Consider the following 19,199-nt stretch of genomic DNA (forward strand, 5'->3'; position numbering starts at 1 on the left):
CTTCAACAGGGTTTCACAAACAGCCAGGCTATGAGCTACTAAAAAAATCACCTTAATTTAAAAAAAAAAAAAAAGCCACAGCCACAATATACAGTTAAGAGCACTGCTGAGTGCTCTAGCTGTTAAAGGAAAAAGAAAACATGCTGTTGCAGACAGGTGTTGAAAAATAAAACTACTAAGTTCAGACCAGTATATTTCTAGGCTATAAAACATGGCTGGAAAAACACTTTAATGTTCTTTTTCTAAGCACAGCAAGTCTATTAAGTGATAAATATCAAAAGTCCAATTCAGCTGTCATTAGTGTGACTGGGAAGGCAACTGAGAACTGAATCAGGCACACAAGGTCTGATTCTGCTGCTCTCCCCATCTGGGTTGATGTGATTCTCAGGAACACATTATGACTATCCCAGTCTAAATTATTTAGTGTCAGAACAAGTCAAACTCAAATGACATGCCATGTTTAGTTTTTTTATCCCTTGCAGCCTTGGTAGGAGCCAAGTGCATGAATACAGCAAGGGGAGGGAGAAATACCTGACCATAACTTCTGTAACCAGTGAAAAGCAGATTTTTAACTCACCTGTCGCTTGACTGTCTCTAGTCAGACCCCCGTTTTTATGCAGAATAATAATGAAAAGGAAGGGTTCAATACCTATTGATTTAAATCAACATTATTCTGCCTCAGTGACTGCTAAACTGTATCTTGAGAAAAATACTATGGAAATATTTCATTCATGTAACATCAAGGGAGAAAAAGATGGAACAAAGGTGTTTTCCACTCTATCTGTCCCTAACTGAAATACAAAGTGGTGTTAAAACTTTGAATGTAATTAGTAAAAGGAACCAATAGAGAAAAAGTCCAGTAAGAGAACCAAAAAAGATTAGATTTACTCATTCATCAAGCAGATGCTGCACTCTCTCAAGAAAGAAATGTCTCAGATGAGCCAGAGGAATAAAACAAATTCATTTTCAGATAAAAAGCTAGGAAAATATTGTAGAAAATCAAGAAACTGAATGACAAGCTGGTAAGATAAGGTGGGAAATTCTTGTCCTTTGCAACTGTATATTTAACAGAACATGATTATAAAACCCCCCATTGTGATCGAATTTTATCATGGGAAATCCACAATTTTATTGTACGACTTAGAATTTCTGATTACTGTGCTAGTCTAGGTAGGGCCTAGAAATAACACTTCTAGGGAAAAGTAGATTCCAAAATGTGCCTGTGATAAACAGATCTGAAGCCTGATCGTTTGGGCTACTTTATGGATGTTCACAATTGTCAAGGAATTTGATTCTTAGAATTCTAGAATCACAGAATATCATGAATTGGAAATGACCCACAAGGATAATCATAGTTCTACCCCTGGCCCTGACCAGGACAGCCCCAAGAATCACACCATGTGCCTGAGCAACATCAATGAAATACTAAAAGACAGTCAAATATTATCACTACTGCACAGGCTGGAGAGGACAATCTGGTTAATCTGCTGTCAATCGTACAGTCCTCTGGTGTGCAAGCACAGAATGAAAGCAATGACTGCCAAGCTGGTTTGTAATGTATTTAAAAATAGGGGTTTATTTAACTAATAAAAATTGATTTTGAGATTGGTTTTTGGGAGTAGTGATACAAGGATTCTTTACAGCATTTAACTTAATCCTGTTTGAATGCTGATAAAATATCTCCACTCAGAAAGCAGTCTGTGTTCAATACACTGACACAAGTGGACTGACAGACCTCAAAAAATTAGTTACTGAATTATCCTAATTCTGTTAAGGTGTTTTTAGTGGCTCTGCCAGGAACTGCATAGTCTTGGTCACATAGCATTCCAGATCTCTATCAGTGGTCTAGAAGGAAATAAAGTTGTCTGATAAAATCACCAGCTGACAGCAAAGTATGTAGTGTAGCAAAATGCAAAGTCAGTTATTCAGAGTAATTTGGAATGTTGTTTGACTGAGATACAGCACACACCATATGAAAACAGAAAAATGAATAGTTGTGTCCTCAGACAAGCTGCACTATTGGTTGTCTTTTCTTACTGGGAAGCTGAAATCAGACCAAAATGCATTTTAATATATCATTAAGTTGTGTATACGGGAACAAGGAGCATAGCTCACACTGAGAGGGGACCTGTTGGTATATCTCTGGGACACACTGAGATTGTTTTTAAGACGCCTAATTTCCTGACTACAGCATTCCCCAATCCAGTGATGATGAGAAGCAAATGGATTACTGCAGGTAGGGGTACAGGAATATCTTCCTAGAGCCATGGGCAGAATTCCAACTGCCTGCAAGAAATAATGAAAATGCCCAGTACCAAGTCTCGCATTGCTCAGGAGCGCTGTGCATCAAACAGAGCTTCTGTGCTCTCACCTTCAGCTCATCAAATACAAAACACAGAAACCTACCTGGCAGATCTGACGAATTCATAACCAGTTCCTATTCTGGCTGCAGAATAAAATTCTCTGCCTGTCGTGATATCCAATTGTAAGCCTGAGACCTCTGACGGCTGTGTGAAATAACAGGTAGAAATTCAATTTTCATTTAGCTAACCAAGGGTAAAAAACTTGCTTAAAAACTTTTTATTCCCCCATAATGCTTTTCATTTCATTCATTAGCCCTCCACTTGCTTCTCTACTTTCTGTGCCTTCCAGTACAACATTTCAGCAGCATCATTGCCCACTTTGGGCAAAACAGCATTGGAAACACATCAAACATCACAGCCAGATGTGTTGATCTGTTGACACTGGACACTGAGGTCATTATTAAGACTTTGCAGTGGAGTGTGAGCTGGACAGTGTTGGGATTAGATTGCTTTCCCTGTATCTGGAGGTGAAAGCCTGATGAAGTGTTGGGCTGTGTTATCAACAGAGCTGGAGGCAAGACAAAAAGTGCAAAATGACCTTTTCTTCACTTTATTTTCATTCTCACAAGTTATGAGTGGCCCAGCACTTCTTAGCACAGCTAACTCTGAGTTTATTTGTGTTAATCTAAAAGGAGTTAAAACTCAAGCCATACTTATGCTGATGTACCAACACTGAAATGAGCAGAGCTATTTCTAACTTAGGATAATGTAATGTGAACTAGAAGTTGGCTCAGGAGGTCTCTCTGTCATTATTTACTCACAGGCTGTAAGATCTGCAAAGGGGAAACAGATCTACATGCAAAGTTTCCATTTGGCTTCAGGGAAGAATTTTGGGAGTTCCCCTGAATTTTAAGACCTCTCTTCCAGGGCCAGCTTCCTCTAGACCAGCCTGCTCAAAGCCCTATCCAACCTGGCCTTGAACACTTCCAGGGCTGGGGCATCTACAGCTTCTCTGGGCAACCTGTTCCAGCAAGTTTGTTTTGTTTCAGCCTGAATAACAGGGACAAAATCTCCTGGGGCTGATGAATGATTTCTTTCCTGCTTCCAACACCACCAAATTCCTCATAACTACTCTTCCACAAGGTAGGATGGGAGTTCTCACTGCAGCAGCTCTGGTCTCATCTGAGGTGCTTGGCGAGACTTGGACTTGGGAGCCACTGGGGATGACCCTATGGCTGCCAAACACTTGTCTTTTGGGGTTTTGGTTTTGTTTTCTTCTGTCCTAGACTGTCTTTTTACCACTGATACGTAGAAATAAGCCAGTGTTTGTGACAGTCACATCCTAATCTTCAGATAAACAAATTGTTCATCTTTCATGAAGCAAAATCGGAGCAGCGACAGAGAAGAGGCTGGATCCTGAGGGATGTATTGCACTGTTCCATTAACTCATTTAAAATACATCTTGCTGACAGTACCAGTGACAGCATATGCAGGTTTCTGTTGCTTAAAATCTACCATAGCCGCTTCAATTTCAATGGGCTTTTTCTTAGTCATTAAAACAACTTTTTTTTTTTTTAGAAAACAAGTACAGTTGTTTTTAAAGCATTTTCTAAGTTTGGCTACATTTAAAATAGCTCACATTAAAAATATAATACAGCTGCAATGAGAAAGTTATATAAAAAAACTTTTCCTGAAATAGTTTTGGTAACTGGAAATTGTCTGTAAGTTTTTTATAACTTTTTGTAAACATTTTAATTTAAAAAAACATTACTTTCTGAACCCTATGAAATGCAATTTTTGATATATGGAAACACTTCAGGAATTTAAGGAGTGGGGGTTTTCTTTTGTGGGTGGCTCATATCTAGAAATACACCAAGGCCTGCTTTACATTTATGGCTACAAAGGCTTAAGAAAATTCTGTTTCTGAAACAACTTGTCAATATTTACAGTCATCATATCATAATTCGAAAAATTAAATTACATGGCCTGTAAACAAAAAAAAAACAGATATTGTTTGATTCATTCTCATGTGGGTTGCAAAATTTTGCAATGTTTCATTTTCTGGTATTATAATGCAAGGGGCACATATCATAATTCTGGTACCTAATATTGACAGACATTATTTACGAGTGGCTAGAGCAGCATAAACCTGGTGCTTTGATACCTATTGTCTATATATTCTCCTGGGGTTTTTTTTTGAATTTTAGCCATTTTGCTTACCTGAAATGTACAGCAATGAAAAGGCTGATGTTGTGCTTTCATGTATTTGAATTTGCGTACTTGTGTAGCAGCATTGCTAATTTTGAGATTTGAGAGAAGAACCCAGAGGGAAGCACAAACTGTGGGCACAGAAAAGTTTGAACAATGTCAGAACAAGACTGTGCCTGTTCCACACATAAAATACTTGGTTAATGATTCATTCTGACCTATTCATTAGGGAAAGGATCAAAGTTCTTTCAGGGGGTGTCAGAATGTTTCTCAGTGCTGTATTTTTGATTTGGAGATCAAATTTAGCAGATGTGAAAAATCCCATGTACAGAGGAAAAACCTCCAGTGATTAAGATGTGCTGAAATGCTCGAAGATCTATTCTAGTGAGGGTTGATGTTAACTTATGTTGGTAATCCTCCCCGTCCAACCCTTATAATCTTATTTCTTTCTGAATTTAGTATTACTGTTGTTTTTTGCTGATTCTATAAACTAGGGGCAATTTTGTAATACAAGTAGAGAAGTCACCTTTCTATGCTCTCGAGAAGACGCAGCGAATTACTCGCTGCAGGCAAGGGTCGATGCCCGCCTGTAGGTGGAGTTAAATATCAAAGAACTGGTGCAGACCTTAACAGCGTTATGGATCCAGGCAGGCAGACAGGACTGACGATCAGTTCTTAGTTGTCGCATCGATTTACTGTCCAGCTCCTTCCAAGAGCGCGGGAGGTGTTAGCACTTTTTTTTTGTAGATAACTTGCTAGCTCCTACTGAACTAGTGCAGCTTGGAAAAGCAGAGCACTTTGAGGTCAAAAGTCCTTCTCGGGGTCGGTAGCAGACACTGAAAAGTGCAAAACTAAATACTGTGACCCAAAGGAAAGATTCCCCGCGACAACAGCACTGGCACAGGGTCCCATGGAGGGAGGGCAGCACAAGGCTCCCCAGCCTCACCGTACCTCACAGCTGGCCGCGGCATCCACAGGGGAGGGGGCTGGTCGTGGATGTGAGGCTCCATCTCTAAAGGAAACAGGGATTTTCAGGAGCTGTTGTCCCGAAGTATCTCTTTGTGTTAGATGGCAATACCATCCGGGGACAGGAACCACTGCTTCTTCCTTACTAACTGCTTCCAGTCAAGACTGCTGCTAATGTTTATTTGAAATCCCTTTTTTCATCATATCCAGGAGACTAAGGGAGAACTAACTGCCTTTGACACCTTATCCTCACACACTCCTCTATCCTCTCCTCCCTCTTTTCTCACTTCTCCGGCTTTTCCACGCTGAAAAATCCACTGCCAGGTTCATTAACTCTCTCACAAGGATAAATAAACTCTACATTTGCTGATTTGCTATGTGGCCACGCAGGATTTACATTGTCAGCTTAATTGCCGTCTGCAGGTTTGTGTTTACACCCCAGCTTGTATTCAAAGGTCAACACATGCCAAATCAAAACTCTTACTTCCAGCGGCACCGCGGGGAGATGGGATTAGGGGTTTTCCTTGTTATTTACACGCACCGCCTTTTTGGGAAGCGGGATGTTGGGGACTTTCGGTCGGTCGAGGACAGAGTTTCCTGGGGACACTCGCGCATTCCTGTCGTGTTTCACCGCTGCCGCGCGCGGCACGACAGCAGAGGGCGCTCCGGGCCCGCGGGAGGAGCGGGAGGCGCGGCAGAGCATCTCCCGGGATAACGGGGCCACGGAGTTCCTTCACCAACTGCTGTAAAAGTGAGAGGCGGCGCCGCGCCCGCCGCCGCCACATCCCTCGGTGCGCGGGGCATCCCGCCCGGGGGTCCCCGGTCCCTCCTCGCTCCAGGCGGGAGCGCTTCGGGAGGGGACCCGCGCCTCCATCCCGGCGCTGCCGGGCGGACACCCAGTCCCCTCCCCTCCCGCCCGGCCGTCCCGGTCCCCGCCGGGGCGGCCCCTCAGGTGCGGGGGGCGGGCGGTGGGAGGGTCGCTGGCGGCGCGGCGGCCAATTGGCGCCCGTGGGGGGAGCCGGCCCCGGGCGTCAAGAGGGCCGGGATCCATGAGCGCCGGGCAAAGTTGGGTCCGGTCGGCCGCGCGTTCGGGACCCGCTCCGCCGCCGAGCGCCCGGGAATGCCAGCGGGGCGGCGGCCAGCGCGGGGCAGCGGCGGGGCGCGGGGCCCCCGGCGGTAGCGGCGGCGGCTGCTGAGCGGCGATGCGGCGCGGAGCCCCCGGCCGCCCCCCAGCCCCGGAGCGGCGGCGGGAGGAGCGGCGGCGGCAGAGGCAGAGCCGGAGCGTCCCGTGAGCGCGGCGGGTCCGCTGCCGTCCGCGCCCGGAGCGGAGCGTCCGCGGGTGAGCAGAGAGGCGGCAGGGAGGGGAGCGGGAGCGGCGGGAGCAGCGGCGGCGCCGGGCCCCCGGCTCGGGGCGCTGCGCCCCCGGGTCGCCATGGGCCGCCCCGCCGCCGCCGCCCGCGGGGCTCCGCCGCCGCTGCTGCTGTCGCTGCTGCTGCCGCTGCTGCCGCCGCTGGGGAGCGCCGCCGCCGAGCCGCGCCAGGTGTTCCAGGTACTGGAGGAGCAGCCGCCCGGCACCTGGGTGGGCACCATCGCCACCCGGCCCGGCTTCACCTACCGCCTGAGCGAGCACCACGACCTGTTCGCCATCAACGCCACCTCGGGCGCCCTGCACACCCGCGCCACCATCGACCGCGAGAGCCTGGCCAGCGACGTGGTGGACCTGGTGGTGCTCTCCAGCCAGCCCACCTACCCCAGCGAGGTGCGCGTCCTGGTGCTCGACCTCAATGACAACGCGCCCGTCTTCCCCGACCCGTCCATCGTGGTGACTTTCAAGGAGGACACGGGCAGCGGGCGCCAGCTTATCCTGGACACAGCCACCGATGCCGACAGTGGCACCAATGGTGTAGACCACGGCTCCTATCGGATTGTGGCCGGCAATGAGGAGGGCCGCTTCCGCCTCAACATCACCCTCAACCCCAGCGGTGAAGGAGCTTTCTTGCACCTGGTTTCCCGTGGAGGGCTGGACCGGGAGGCCACCCCCACCTACCAGCTGTTGGTGCAGGTGGAGGACAAGGGGGAGCCCCGTCGGCGAGGGTACCTGCAGGTCAACGTCACTGTCCAGGACATCAATGACAACCCCCCCATCTTCAGCCAGACGCTTTACCAGGCACGAGTGCCTGAGGATGCACCTGTTGGGGCCAGTGTTCTCCAGGTCACTGCAGCTGATGCTGATGAAGGCACTAATGCTGACATTCGTTACCGCCTGGAAGGAGGTGATGGCAGTGGCAGTGGTGGTGGGGATGGGGCTGGCAGCCTCCCGTTTGAGGTGGACCCTGAGAGCGGAGTGATCCGCATCCGTGAGCGCTTGGACTATGAGGTGCGACAGGAGTACTCACTGACAGTCCAGGCCATGGACCGAGGGGTGCCGGCGCTGAGCGGCCGGGCTGAGGCCCTCATCCGCCTGCTCGATGTCAATGACAACGAGCCCAGGGTGAAGTTCCGCTACTTCCCGGCCACGTCCCGGTTTGCCTCTGTGGATGAGAATGCGGCCCCTGGCACTGTGGTGGCCCTGCTGACGGTGAGCGATGCTGACTCCCCCGCAGCCAACGGGAACATCTCAGTGTCGATCCTGGCGGGAAATGAGCAGCGGCACTTTGAGGTGCACAGCAGTAAGGTACCCAACCTCAGCCTTATAAAGGTAGCAGCTGCATTGGACCGGGAACGCATCCCAGCCTATAACCTTACCGTGGCAGTGGCGGATAACTATGGGGCCCCACCGCCACCTCCAGGGTCTCCCACTTCTGGCTTTTCTCCTGACGGGGCCGTGGCAGCTCCCGTGAGCCGCTCCTCAGTAGCCAGCCTGGTGATCTTTGTGAATGACATTAATGACCACCCACCTGTCTTTGGGCAGTCAGTCTACAGGGTGAACATCAGTGAGGAGGTACCCCTGGGCAGTTACGTGCGGGGCCTGAGTGCCACGGACCGTGACTCGGGCCTCAATGCCAACCTCAAATACAGCATCGTCTCGGGCAATGAGCTCGGCTGGTTTCGCATCAGTGAGCACAGCGGGCTGGTCACCACAGCTGGCCCCGAGGGCAGCAGTGCCGGACATGCTGCAGGCACATCCATCTCCAGCAGGCTGGACCGGGAGACTGCTTCTCAGGTGGTGCTTAACATCAGTGCCCGTGACCAGGGCGTGCAGCCCAAGTTCTCCTATGCACAGCTCGTGGTGACCATCCTGGATGTCAATGACAACAAACCTCGCTTCAGTCAACCCGAGGGCTACCAGGTGTCCCTGGCTGAAAACTCCCCATCAGGAACTGAGCTCCTTGTCCTGAGTGCTGCTGATGGGGACCTGGGGGACAATGGGACTGTCCGCTTCTCCCTGCAGGAAGCTGAACCAGCACTGGTAGCAGTTGGCCCCTCATCTGTGACCCCTCGCCAGATTTTTCGCTTGGATCCTGTTTCTGGCAAACTCAGCACCATCTCGCAGCTGGACCGGGAGGAGCAGTCTTACTTCTCTCTGCAGGTCTTGGCCACTGATTTAGGCACTCCTCCCCTTTCTTCAATAGCCCGAGTTAATGTGACTGTCCTGGATGTGAATGACAATAGCCCCGTGTTTTACCCTGTTCAATATTTTGCCCATATCCAAGAGAACGAACCAGCTGGAACATACGTGACCACGGTGTCTGCCACAGATCCTGATCTGGGACCCAATGGGACAGTCAGCTACAGTATCTCAGCTGGAGATAGCTCCAGGTTTCAGGTCCATGGCCAGACAGGGGTCATCACAACAAAAATAGCCCTTGACAGGGAGGAAAAAACTGCTTACCAGCTGCAGATCGTGGCCACTGACGGTGGCTATCTTCAGTCGCAGAACCAAGCCATTGTCACCATCACTGTCTTGGACACCCAGGACAACCCACCTGTTTTCAGCCAGGGCATGTACAGTTTTGTTGTCTTTGAAAATGTTGCCCTGGGTTACCACGTAGGTACTGTTTTTGCTTCCACCATGGACCTCAACACCAACATCAGTTACCTTATTACGACAGGTGACCAAAGGGGCATGTTTGCCATCAACAGAGCGACGGGGCAGATCACCACAGCCAGTATTATTGACAGGGAGGAGCAAGCATTTTACCAGCTGAAGGTGGTTGCTAGTGGTGGGGCGATAACTGGCGATGCTGTGGTCAATATAACTGTCAAAGATTTAAATGACAATTCCCCACACTTCATTCATGCTGTGGAAAGTGTAAATGTGGTTGAGAACTGGAAAGCTGGGCATACCATATTCCAGGCCAAAGCTCTTGATCCTGATGAAGGTGTTAACGGCGTGGTCCTTTACAGCCTTAAGCAAAACCCAAAGGGCTTGTTTTCAATCAATGAACAAACTGGTGCCATAAGCTTAACAGGGCCACTTGACATAAATGCTGGGTCTTACCAAGTTGAAATCCTGGCCTCGGATATGGGGGTGCCGCAGCTGTCCTCTAACTTTATCCTGACTGTCTCTGTCCATGATGTAAATGATAACCCGCCTGTGTTTGACCAGCTTTCCTATGAAATTACCATTTTGGAGTCAGAGCCTGTGAATTCCAGGTTCTTTAAGGTACAGGCTTCCGACAAAGACTCGGGAGTGAACGGTGAAATAGCTTACAGTATAATTGAAGGAAATGCTGGGGATGCCTTTGGCATATTCCCAGATGGTCAGCTGTATATAAAAAGTGAACTGGACCGTGAACTTCAGGAAAGATATATTTTACTGGTTGTTGCCTCTGATAGAGCAGTAGAACCACTCAATGCTACTGTGAATGTTACTGTGATTCTGGAGGATGTAAATGATAACAGGCCCCTGTTCAACAGTACTAACTATGTGTTTTATTTTGAAGAGGAGCAGAGAGGTGGATCATATGTAGGTAAAATAAATGCTGTAGATAAAGACTTCGGGCCAAATGGTGAGGTCAGGTATTCCTTTGAGCATTTGCAGCCAGATTTTGAGCTGAACACAGTAACTGGGGAAATTAGAAGCACTCATCAGTTTGACAGAGAAGCTCTTATGAGACAGAGGGGAGCTGCAGTATTTAGTCTTACAGTAATAGCCACAGATCAGGGGTTGCCAAAGCCTCTAAAGGATCAGGCAACTGTACAGATCTACATGAAAGACATCAATGATAATGCCCCCAAATTTTTGAAAGATCTCTACCAAGCTACTATATCAGAATTGGCAGCAAATCTGACACAGGTGCTGAGAGTTTCTGCCTCAGATGTTGATGAAGGGGTTAATGGATTGATTCACTACTCTGTAATCAAGGGAAATGAAGAAAATCAGTTTGCAATAGATAGTAGCACAGGCCAAGTGACCTTAGTAGGCAAACTAGATCATGAGGCTACTGCGTCATATTCCCTTGTCATCCAAGCAGTAGACTCTGGAGAGGTTTCCCTGAGTTCAACTTGCATGTTGAGCATTGATGTATTGGATGAAAATGACAACAGTCCTTCCTTCCCTAAATCAACCTTGTTAGTGGATGTCTTGGAAAATATGAGGGTTGGTGAACTTGTGTCATCTGTCACTGCCACTGATTCTGATTCAGGTGACAATGCTGACCTGCACTATAGTATTACGGGGACAAACAACCACGGGACCTTTAGCATCAGTCCCAACACCGGTAGTATTTTTCTTGCAAAGAAACTGGACTTTGAGACTCAATCTCTGTATAAGCTAAATATAACAGCGAAAGACCAAGGAAGGCCACCGCGGTCATCTACTATGTCTGTGGTAATACATGTTAGAGATTTCAATGATAATCCTCCTAATTTTCCTCCAGGAGACATCTTTAAATCGATTGTTGAGAATGTTCCTGTTGGTAGCTCTGTCATTTCTGTGACTGCCCATGATCCGGATGCGGATATTAATGGGCAGCTGACGTATGCAATCATCCAGCAGATGCCAAGGGGTAATCACTTCCGCATAGATGAAGTGAAAGGGACAATATTTACCAACGCTGAAATAGATCGGGAGTTTGCTAATCTCTTTGAGTTAACAGTCAAAGCCAGTGATCAGGCCGTTCCTGTGGAGACCAGGCGATTCGCTCTGAAGAACGTGACCATTTTGGTGACGGATCAAAATGACAATGTTCCCGTGTTCGTATCACAAAATGCCCTTGCAGCCGACCCCTCGGTTGTGATCGGCTCCATCCTAACGACAATTATTGCTGCGGATCCTGACGAGGGTGCCAATGGAGAAGTGGAATATGAAATAGTTAATGGAGATACTGAGACTTTCATTGTGGATCGCTACAGCGGAGATTTAAGAGTAGCGTCAGCTTTGGTGCCTTCTCAGCTCATATACAATCTCATAGTTTCTGCCACGGATCTTGGCCCTGAAAGGAGAAAATCCACCACTGAAATGACTATAATTCTGCAGGGGGTTGACGGGCCTGTTTTCACTCAGCCAAAATACATAACCATCTTAAAAGAAGGTGAGCCCATTGGGACAAACGTGATATCTATCGAAGCGGCGAGTCCGCGGGGCTCCGAAGCTCAGGTGGAATATTACATCGTCTCCGTTCGATGCGAAGATAAGAGTCTTGGGCGCCTCTTCACCATCGGGCGCCATACTGGGGTCATCCAGACCGCTGCCATTTTGGACAGGGAGCAAGGAGCGCGTCTCTACTTGGTGGATGTTTATGCCATTGAAAAGTCGTCGGTTTTGCCCCGCACGCAACGAGCAGAGGTAAAGGCTTATTCAGTAATTTTTCCCCTGTCTTTCCACTCCTGTGTAATTCCAGAATTATGATTGAACTTCTTTCGCTGCAGTCATCATGTCGGTATTGGCCATGAGAACTGGCTGGTAGATAATTGATCTCTGAACACCTTGTCTAGTGTCTCCAGTCATGGAGGTTCTTGCAATCCCTGCCTGGCTAAGACCCTGAGATGATAGCTTTCCTCACACACTTCCAATTTATGTTGCTTTTCTACCTAACTCACTGATGAGTGTGAAAATGGTCTTGTTTCTGTTTCTGGATGTGACAGCTGGTAAAAGCATAACGTTTTACTTGGCAACTTTCCTTATCACAAAGCTATTTGCCTTGACTGAAGGGTCTTTAAATGTTCTCTACCTGACTAGCTTGAAAAGCAAAGGGTGGAAAACAGGTGTCATGTGTGAGGTACAAATGTTTTATTTGCTCTGTCTTCTGAGTCACAGAGCTGATCGTTTACACCCTTCCTGCTGTCTTTGGGAATTCTGAGAAGCCTAGCATGAAGGAGAGTCTTGTGTTTGTTTTGAGTTGCACCGTCTCCTGGAGCTGCTTTCTATGCTTCACCATGAGCCATTTAACTTGCCATTCCTGGAAATTTGGGGCTGGCACTGCTGAGTGGGTCAACCAGCAGAGGATGCTGGTAGCATGTAGTGGTTGAGCCATTTGCCTTGCCAGCTGAACATGCTGCCTCAATACTGCATCGCCCTATGGGTCCCAGGCATTACCCCCAGCTATACTTGGGGGAATTATGCTTTAGTTTTCAGCCACCAAGGATAATGTGGTGATTTGTTGTTTTTCTTCTGTTTGATTTTTAGCAGAAGTGATATTTCTAATTCTTCCTTGTGTAGCTCTTCCTCTTCATAGCTGCTTTTTGTTGTTTTTACTGCAGTTTGAGTGTGATCTGTGTAGGTATGTAACCCCTCTGCTATACTGGCAGTGACTGATGCTCTACCAAGTAATCATCAGGCAGGGAGTTTTAGCACTGTTCAAACTCAGAGATTTCTTAGCACGTGTGAGAGAGCTCAAGCCTAATGTGTGTGCTGTGTGCTGTTGGTTATCACATTTTGAAGAGCAGTAGTGTATTGAAAAATCAGCTGTTCTCAGAGTGCTGCTGGTTTAAATAATTCAGTCTATTTTTATGAGATGATTCCTTTTATACAGGCTTCGTACCTATGCTAGCAAAGACTTGACCTTTATAATTTTTTTCTTCTTATTATCTCATATTTTGTCTTGACAGACAGTTGTTTTGAGGGTCAGGCATTTGTCAGTGGGCATTTGGATCATAATCCTTCAACTTTGAGTCTGAGCAAAGACTTTATTGATTGGGAAGAACTCAAAGGAGTCCCAACCCTATGGTTGCAATAATCTTGCATGTTGTAAAAGCATTTAATACAAGTATTTGCTGAGCAGGGAAGAGAACAACCATTGAAACTTTAAACAAATTTTACATTGTTGAATACAAACCACTTCTGAAATCAAAAACAAATGTTTTATTCTGTAAAGAGCATTGAGAGCCATAATTCGGAGCTAGGATTTCTTATTACTGGTTGTATCTTTATAGCTTCTAAATTGTGTCTTCTCCCAAATGTAATTAGCTTACTGTGCTTCTTTAGAATTGTATTATAAATTATAATCAACTATCAACTTTAAAAAACATAACCATATGCAGTCTTTCTCTCGACTGATTGGATTTCTCTGGAATGGCTTTTGCTGTCCAACACGTGAACATGAACTACCACAGCGACATTCTTTGTGCAAGCCAACTGTCAGTGGATGCTGAATAAGCAACGCAGCCTTTTTTTCCATGTTTCTCGTGGATGGCAATGTTTTGGGGGTTTAGTCTGATGTACATGATGCTGTCAACCTTTTTTCATGAAAAAATAGCCAAAAGTGAGCAACCCACCTTAAAGCTCACTCATGCCAAGGTATCCACACAGCAAATGTGTAATTCAGAAGGTTTAGTGTTCTATTGCAGCCCTGGTTTTTAAGGTGATGGTTTGTCCAGTGGTATAACCAGAACACTGATGAGGGACAATGAATGTGCATGAACCTGTAGAATATCTACAGCTACAAAACTGAAGTGTTCTTTTGTCCATAATGGCTTCAACTTTTTTTAATGTATACATGGCAAGATGAAGACTGGCTGATTTTTATATTCCCTCAGGAGAATTAAGTTGTAAAGCATCAGTCCAGATGTGCAGACAAAGTCTTATAGGTCTAGTACCACTATACCTGACAGCCCTGTGCCAGATAACTTTAATGTAAGTTTTGGTTTTGTTTGGTTTTGTTTGTTGGTTTTGGTTTAGATTTTTCTTTTTTTTTGTCTTTTTACTTTTTTGGCATACAAGCATGAGTATTGTGTATTTTCTTTCACTTACATGATTGTCCTTCCCTGCCTGCCACGTTTTCTGCCCCGATGCCAGAAATCATCTTAATTGTGCCATGGCGTGTGAGTGAACCATTGAGCACAGAGAGCCACCCAGTGTTAAACCTGCTGCCTGAGATTGGTGAAGAGCAACAGTAGTTAGAAAGTTAATAGGCCTTTTGACTAATGTAGACTTGAGGAATGGGTTTGGGTGACAGATACCTGGTGTGAAATAAAGATATTTACAGCTTTGAAACAGTGGCTAGGCTTTGTCTTGCCATCAGGCAGCATAAAAGAGGAGCAGGCTTGCATGAAACCACTTTCTCCAGAACTGAATCAATCCTTGTCCTTGGGAAATGGTGTGAATATTTTTTTCCCTAAATTCTGACACTTTTTTTTTTTTTAATAATATCAGATGCATTGAAAAGATCCACTTAGTGCTCTAACTGAAAAAGAAAGTCTGTTTCCAATATTTCTCATCCTTCCCTGGGGTTTGCCCTATAGGATCAGACTATAGACCCACTATAGATTGCACGTCTCTCAGGATCATATGTAAGTGCTTTCCGAACTGAGGGTCCAGGGGCATAGCTTTGCAATGGCAGGACTTTGAGAATCCCTTGCTGAGCCCAAAGCAGCTGACATGCCTTGAAACTGGACAGTTTTCAGTGAAGCAACAGCAAAAAAAGTTTAGAAATGAAGACGTTTATTTACAGTTTGTGTACTGCTTATTTATTTTAGCAGTAGCTTTCATCTTGTGTATGTTTGTGTGCTTGTTATTACTATACAGAGAGAAAAGTGTGTGTGCAGGGGTGTGTCACAAAAGTGCAATTAGTAAAGTAAAGCTGTTTTCAAGTAACAAATATGAGATTTGTAAAGAAAACCCAAGTGCTTCTTCCAGTGTATACATCTAAATGGTATAATTTTGGATATAATTATTGAATTTGAAAGCTTTTTTAAATTTTATTTTGGACTTTCATTCAATTTCTGTGTAATCTACAGTGACAAACCAGAGGAGTTGACATTGTGTGAATGTGTTTTGTGATCAGTCTTAGCTTTTCCCCCTCTTCTGTTAATCATTAGGTGTTGCACTGTTGATCTCAGATTAAAAAAAATAATGTAGGTGTCCTGAAGGGATACCTTCTGCTTGCCATTTTATACTTTTCTAAGTATTTTTGCTAGGGAAAAAGCCCTCAGCAGTTGCTTAACTCCTTTTTCTTGTTTCTCTAACAGAAATTCTTTTTTATCCTCTTCAGGCAGGGCTGAGGGTTTCACCACCATGATTTTATATTTAATATAGAATGACTAATGCATATTGGCATCACTTGTCCACCACACGACTTTACTTGGGCCTGCCTCCCTTAAAAATGATCCTATGCTGTGGGATATTTTGGGTGGTTGTATGTTGTACCCTGTTTTGTGTCTAGCAGCAATAATAGGAACCCAGGGACAATACCTCATCTTCTGTGCTGTGTTACCAGGGATTAAATGGAATTAGACAGGATCTCTAGTTTGCATGTTTAATCCTTCAGTGGATGGCTTCCTTGAAAGCCATGGATTTGCTAGGAAACAATGTTCCCTATATGTGTGTATCTATCTATCTATCTATCTACCTATCATCTATCTACCTATCATCTATCTACCTATCATCTATCTACCTATCATCTATCTACCTATCATCTATCTACCTATCATCTATCTACCTACCTATCATCTATCTACCTACCTATCATCTATCTACCTATCTATCATCTATCTACCTATCTATCATCTATCTACCTACCTATCATCTATCTACCTACCTATCATCTATCTACCTATCTATCATCTACCTACCTATCATCTATCTACCTATCTATCATCTATCTACCTATCTATCATCTATCTACCTATCTATCATCTATCTACCTATCTATCATCTATCTACCTATCTATCATCTATCTACCTATCATCTATCTACCTATCTATCTACCTATCATCTATCTACCTATCTATCATCTATCTACCTATCTATCATCTATCTACCTATCTATCATCTATCTACCTATCTATCATCTATCTACCTATCTATCATCTATCTACCTATCTATCATCTATCTACCTATCTATCATCTATCTACCTATCTATCATCTATCTACCTATCTATCATCTATCTACCTATCTATCATCTATCTACCTATCTATCATCTACCTACCTATCATCTACCTACCTATCTATCATCTACCTATCTATCTATCATCTGTCTACCTATCTATCTATCATCTGTCTACCTATCTATCATCTGTCTACCTATCTATCATCTGTCTACCTATCTATCATCTGTCTACCTATCAATCATCTGTCTACCTATCTATCATCTGTCTACCTATCTATCATCTGTCTACCTATCAATCATCTGTCTACCTATCTATCATCTGTCTACCTATCTATCATCTGTCTACCTATCTATCATCTGTCTACCTATCTATCATCTGTCTACCTATCTATCATCTGTCTACCTATCTATCATCTGTCTACCTATCTATCATCTGTCTACCTATCTATCATCTGTCTACCTATCTATCATCTGTCTACCTATCTATCATCTGTCTACCTATCTATCATCTGTCTACCTATCTATCATCTGTCTACCTATCTATCATCTGTCTACCTATCTATCATCTGTCTACCTATCTATCATCTGTCTACCTATCATCTCTATCATATATAGTGACATATGTATGCCAAGTGAGAGGGTAGGAGTTTGGGAAGTGAACTACTTGTTCAGTCAAACATCTTTCATATACTTTAGTAGGTTCATACTTTCCAAGGAAGGGAGAAGAAGGGTTTAAATGAATAAAGTATATCAACTTTAAATGAAAGATTTAGTGGTGGTATTGATTTGAAAATGGAACTACTTGGAAAGGCAGATCAGTGATCCTTACTTTTTACTTGTAAATGTTAATATCCTCTCAAAAGAGGGGAGATTGTCTTCATTCTCTGACAGGGAAACATGAGACACTGAGTTTTCTTTTGCACTTGTGTGTTCGTAGCTGCATCTTGTAAGTGCTTTGTGACTCACACTATTGGGAAGCTTGGACTTCCACACTGGGGAAGTGTTCATTATTCATTCAGGCAAGATGTGAGGATTTTAGACAATGCTTATTGCTGGCTTAATAAATGGGAATTAATGAAGACAGGCAGAATGAATGGCCTTGTCCTCCTGCAAAGAAAATCATAGGACGTTTTGCCTTGACTCAATGTGAACTGCAGCCATGGCTATAAAGCCACGATTGCATGGTATAAATAGTTGATGTGGAGCTTTTTGTCTCAGCCCAGCCTACATCCTGTGGCTGAGCTAGCTTTGTGTCCCTTCTGCACCCTGCAGGTCCTCGCTGGACCTGGGAGTGAGATGGAGGTGCTCAAACCTGTCTCCTCCATTGCAGGTTTCTAGTGCAGAGCTCTAGAAACCCAGACTAAGAAGGGGAATCTGCTGCTAAGCAGGAATGACAGAAAACGTTGCAGGACAGACAGCCTGAGCCATAGAAGCACGATGCATCCCTTGTGATGCTTGGGCTGGGTATGTCTTCAGGGATGTGGTGTTAGACTCAACATCCGTTTGAGAGAGGAAAAAAGTGTGCACTGGTGGGGGTGAAATGCTGAAGGTGCTACTTTTCTTACCAAGCTGGCTAACGGAAGGCTTTAAATTTAGTAAAGGGAATTTGAAACCCACTTCAGAGAAGTCTTATCATTTACCAGGACAAAGAAGAACAATGGGGTACTCCTTCTATTCATACTATTTATAAATCAGTTTATTCTTAAACGATACACGGCACATCAATTGTTACTTGACAAAGGAAACTGCTTATGAAACGTTGGAGTAAACAATGAAAATCTGCTGCCTTGTCCCAGTTCCAAAGCCAGTGTTTTTTCTTCCTACAGCTGATTTATTATTTAAGTTACTGCTGTCACTTGCACGATCTGAAAGAGGATCTCTAAGCTTTCCTTGAACTAGAGGGGGAGACGAATGTGCCTTGTGTGGAAAATTATTCAAAACTAATTTGTGTGTTTCGGTTCAAAGTCGTTCTCTTTTTTCATCCTCTCTAATTTCTTTAATGATTCTGCCTTGCTACATGTTCTTAATATCTAGAATTTCTCACTTCTTTGCTATTTTAGCAACCTCTGGGCATTTTGGTGTGTGAGGTCACTTCATAATTTTTATGTTAAAAATTACTAGACTTTTAAAAACAACATTCTTTATTACGGAAAATATTATTTTTCATGTGTCTCTAATGCAAACATGAGAAATAATAGCCAAAAAAGCAGCGCAAAATTTTCATGTGCTTATTTTTGCTAAGTGTTAAATTCTTCATACAAATCTCTAAATGATTCTTGGGTTCTGTCGACGTTAATAAGTGAGTCCTTTTCCATGTAAAATGATACTCCCAGAGCTGGTGGAGTGCAGGTTTCTTTCTATGGATTAGTGTTAGGTGAAGCAATCGGTGGCTGTTCATTTAGAAGAGCTTCAGAAGTTGGTCACCAAAGCCTGCTTACCCTTTTGGTGTCTCCAGTTCTCACCAGTAGCTTTACTGGGGCAAGACTGTGTGGTTGGTGGCGTCCAAA

The 19,199-nt window shown here is 44.8% G+C and overlaps 1 protein-coding gene across 1 annotated transcript in view; it reads left to right on the plus strand.

Annotated features, from left to right (window-relative positions):
* The first annotated feature begins 6,556 nt into the window (after window positions 1-6,556).
* FAT4 (FAT atypical cadherin 4) overlaps window positions 6,557-19,199 on the plus strand; it is a 131,031-nt gene continuing 118,388 nt past the window's right edge. Inside the window, exon 1 of the mRNA XM_064651482.1 lies at window positions 6,557-12,207. Coding sequence (XP_064507552.1) covers window positions 6,910-12,207 — 5,298 coding nt within the window. The 5' untranslated portion in view covers window positions 6,557-6,909. The remainder of the gene's footprint in view (window positions 12,208-19,199) is intronic.

Source organism: Pseudopipra pipra, chromosome 4 (assembly GCF_036250125.1).
Source record: "Pseudopipra pipra isolate bDixPip1 chromosome 4, bDixPip1.hap1, whole genome shotgun sequence".
Lineage (NCBI taxonomy): Eukaryota > Metazoa > Chordata > Aves > Passeriformes > Pipridae > Pseudopipra > Pseudopipra pipra.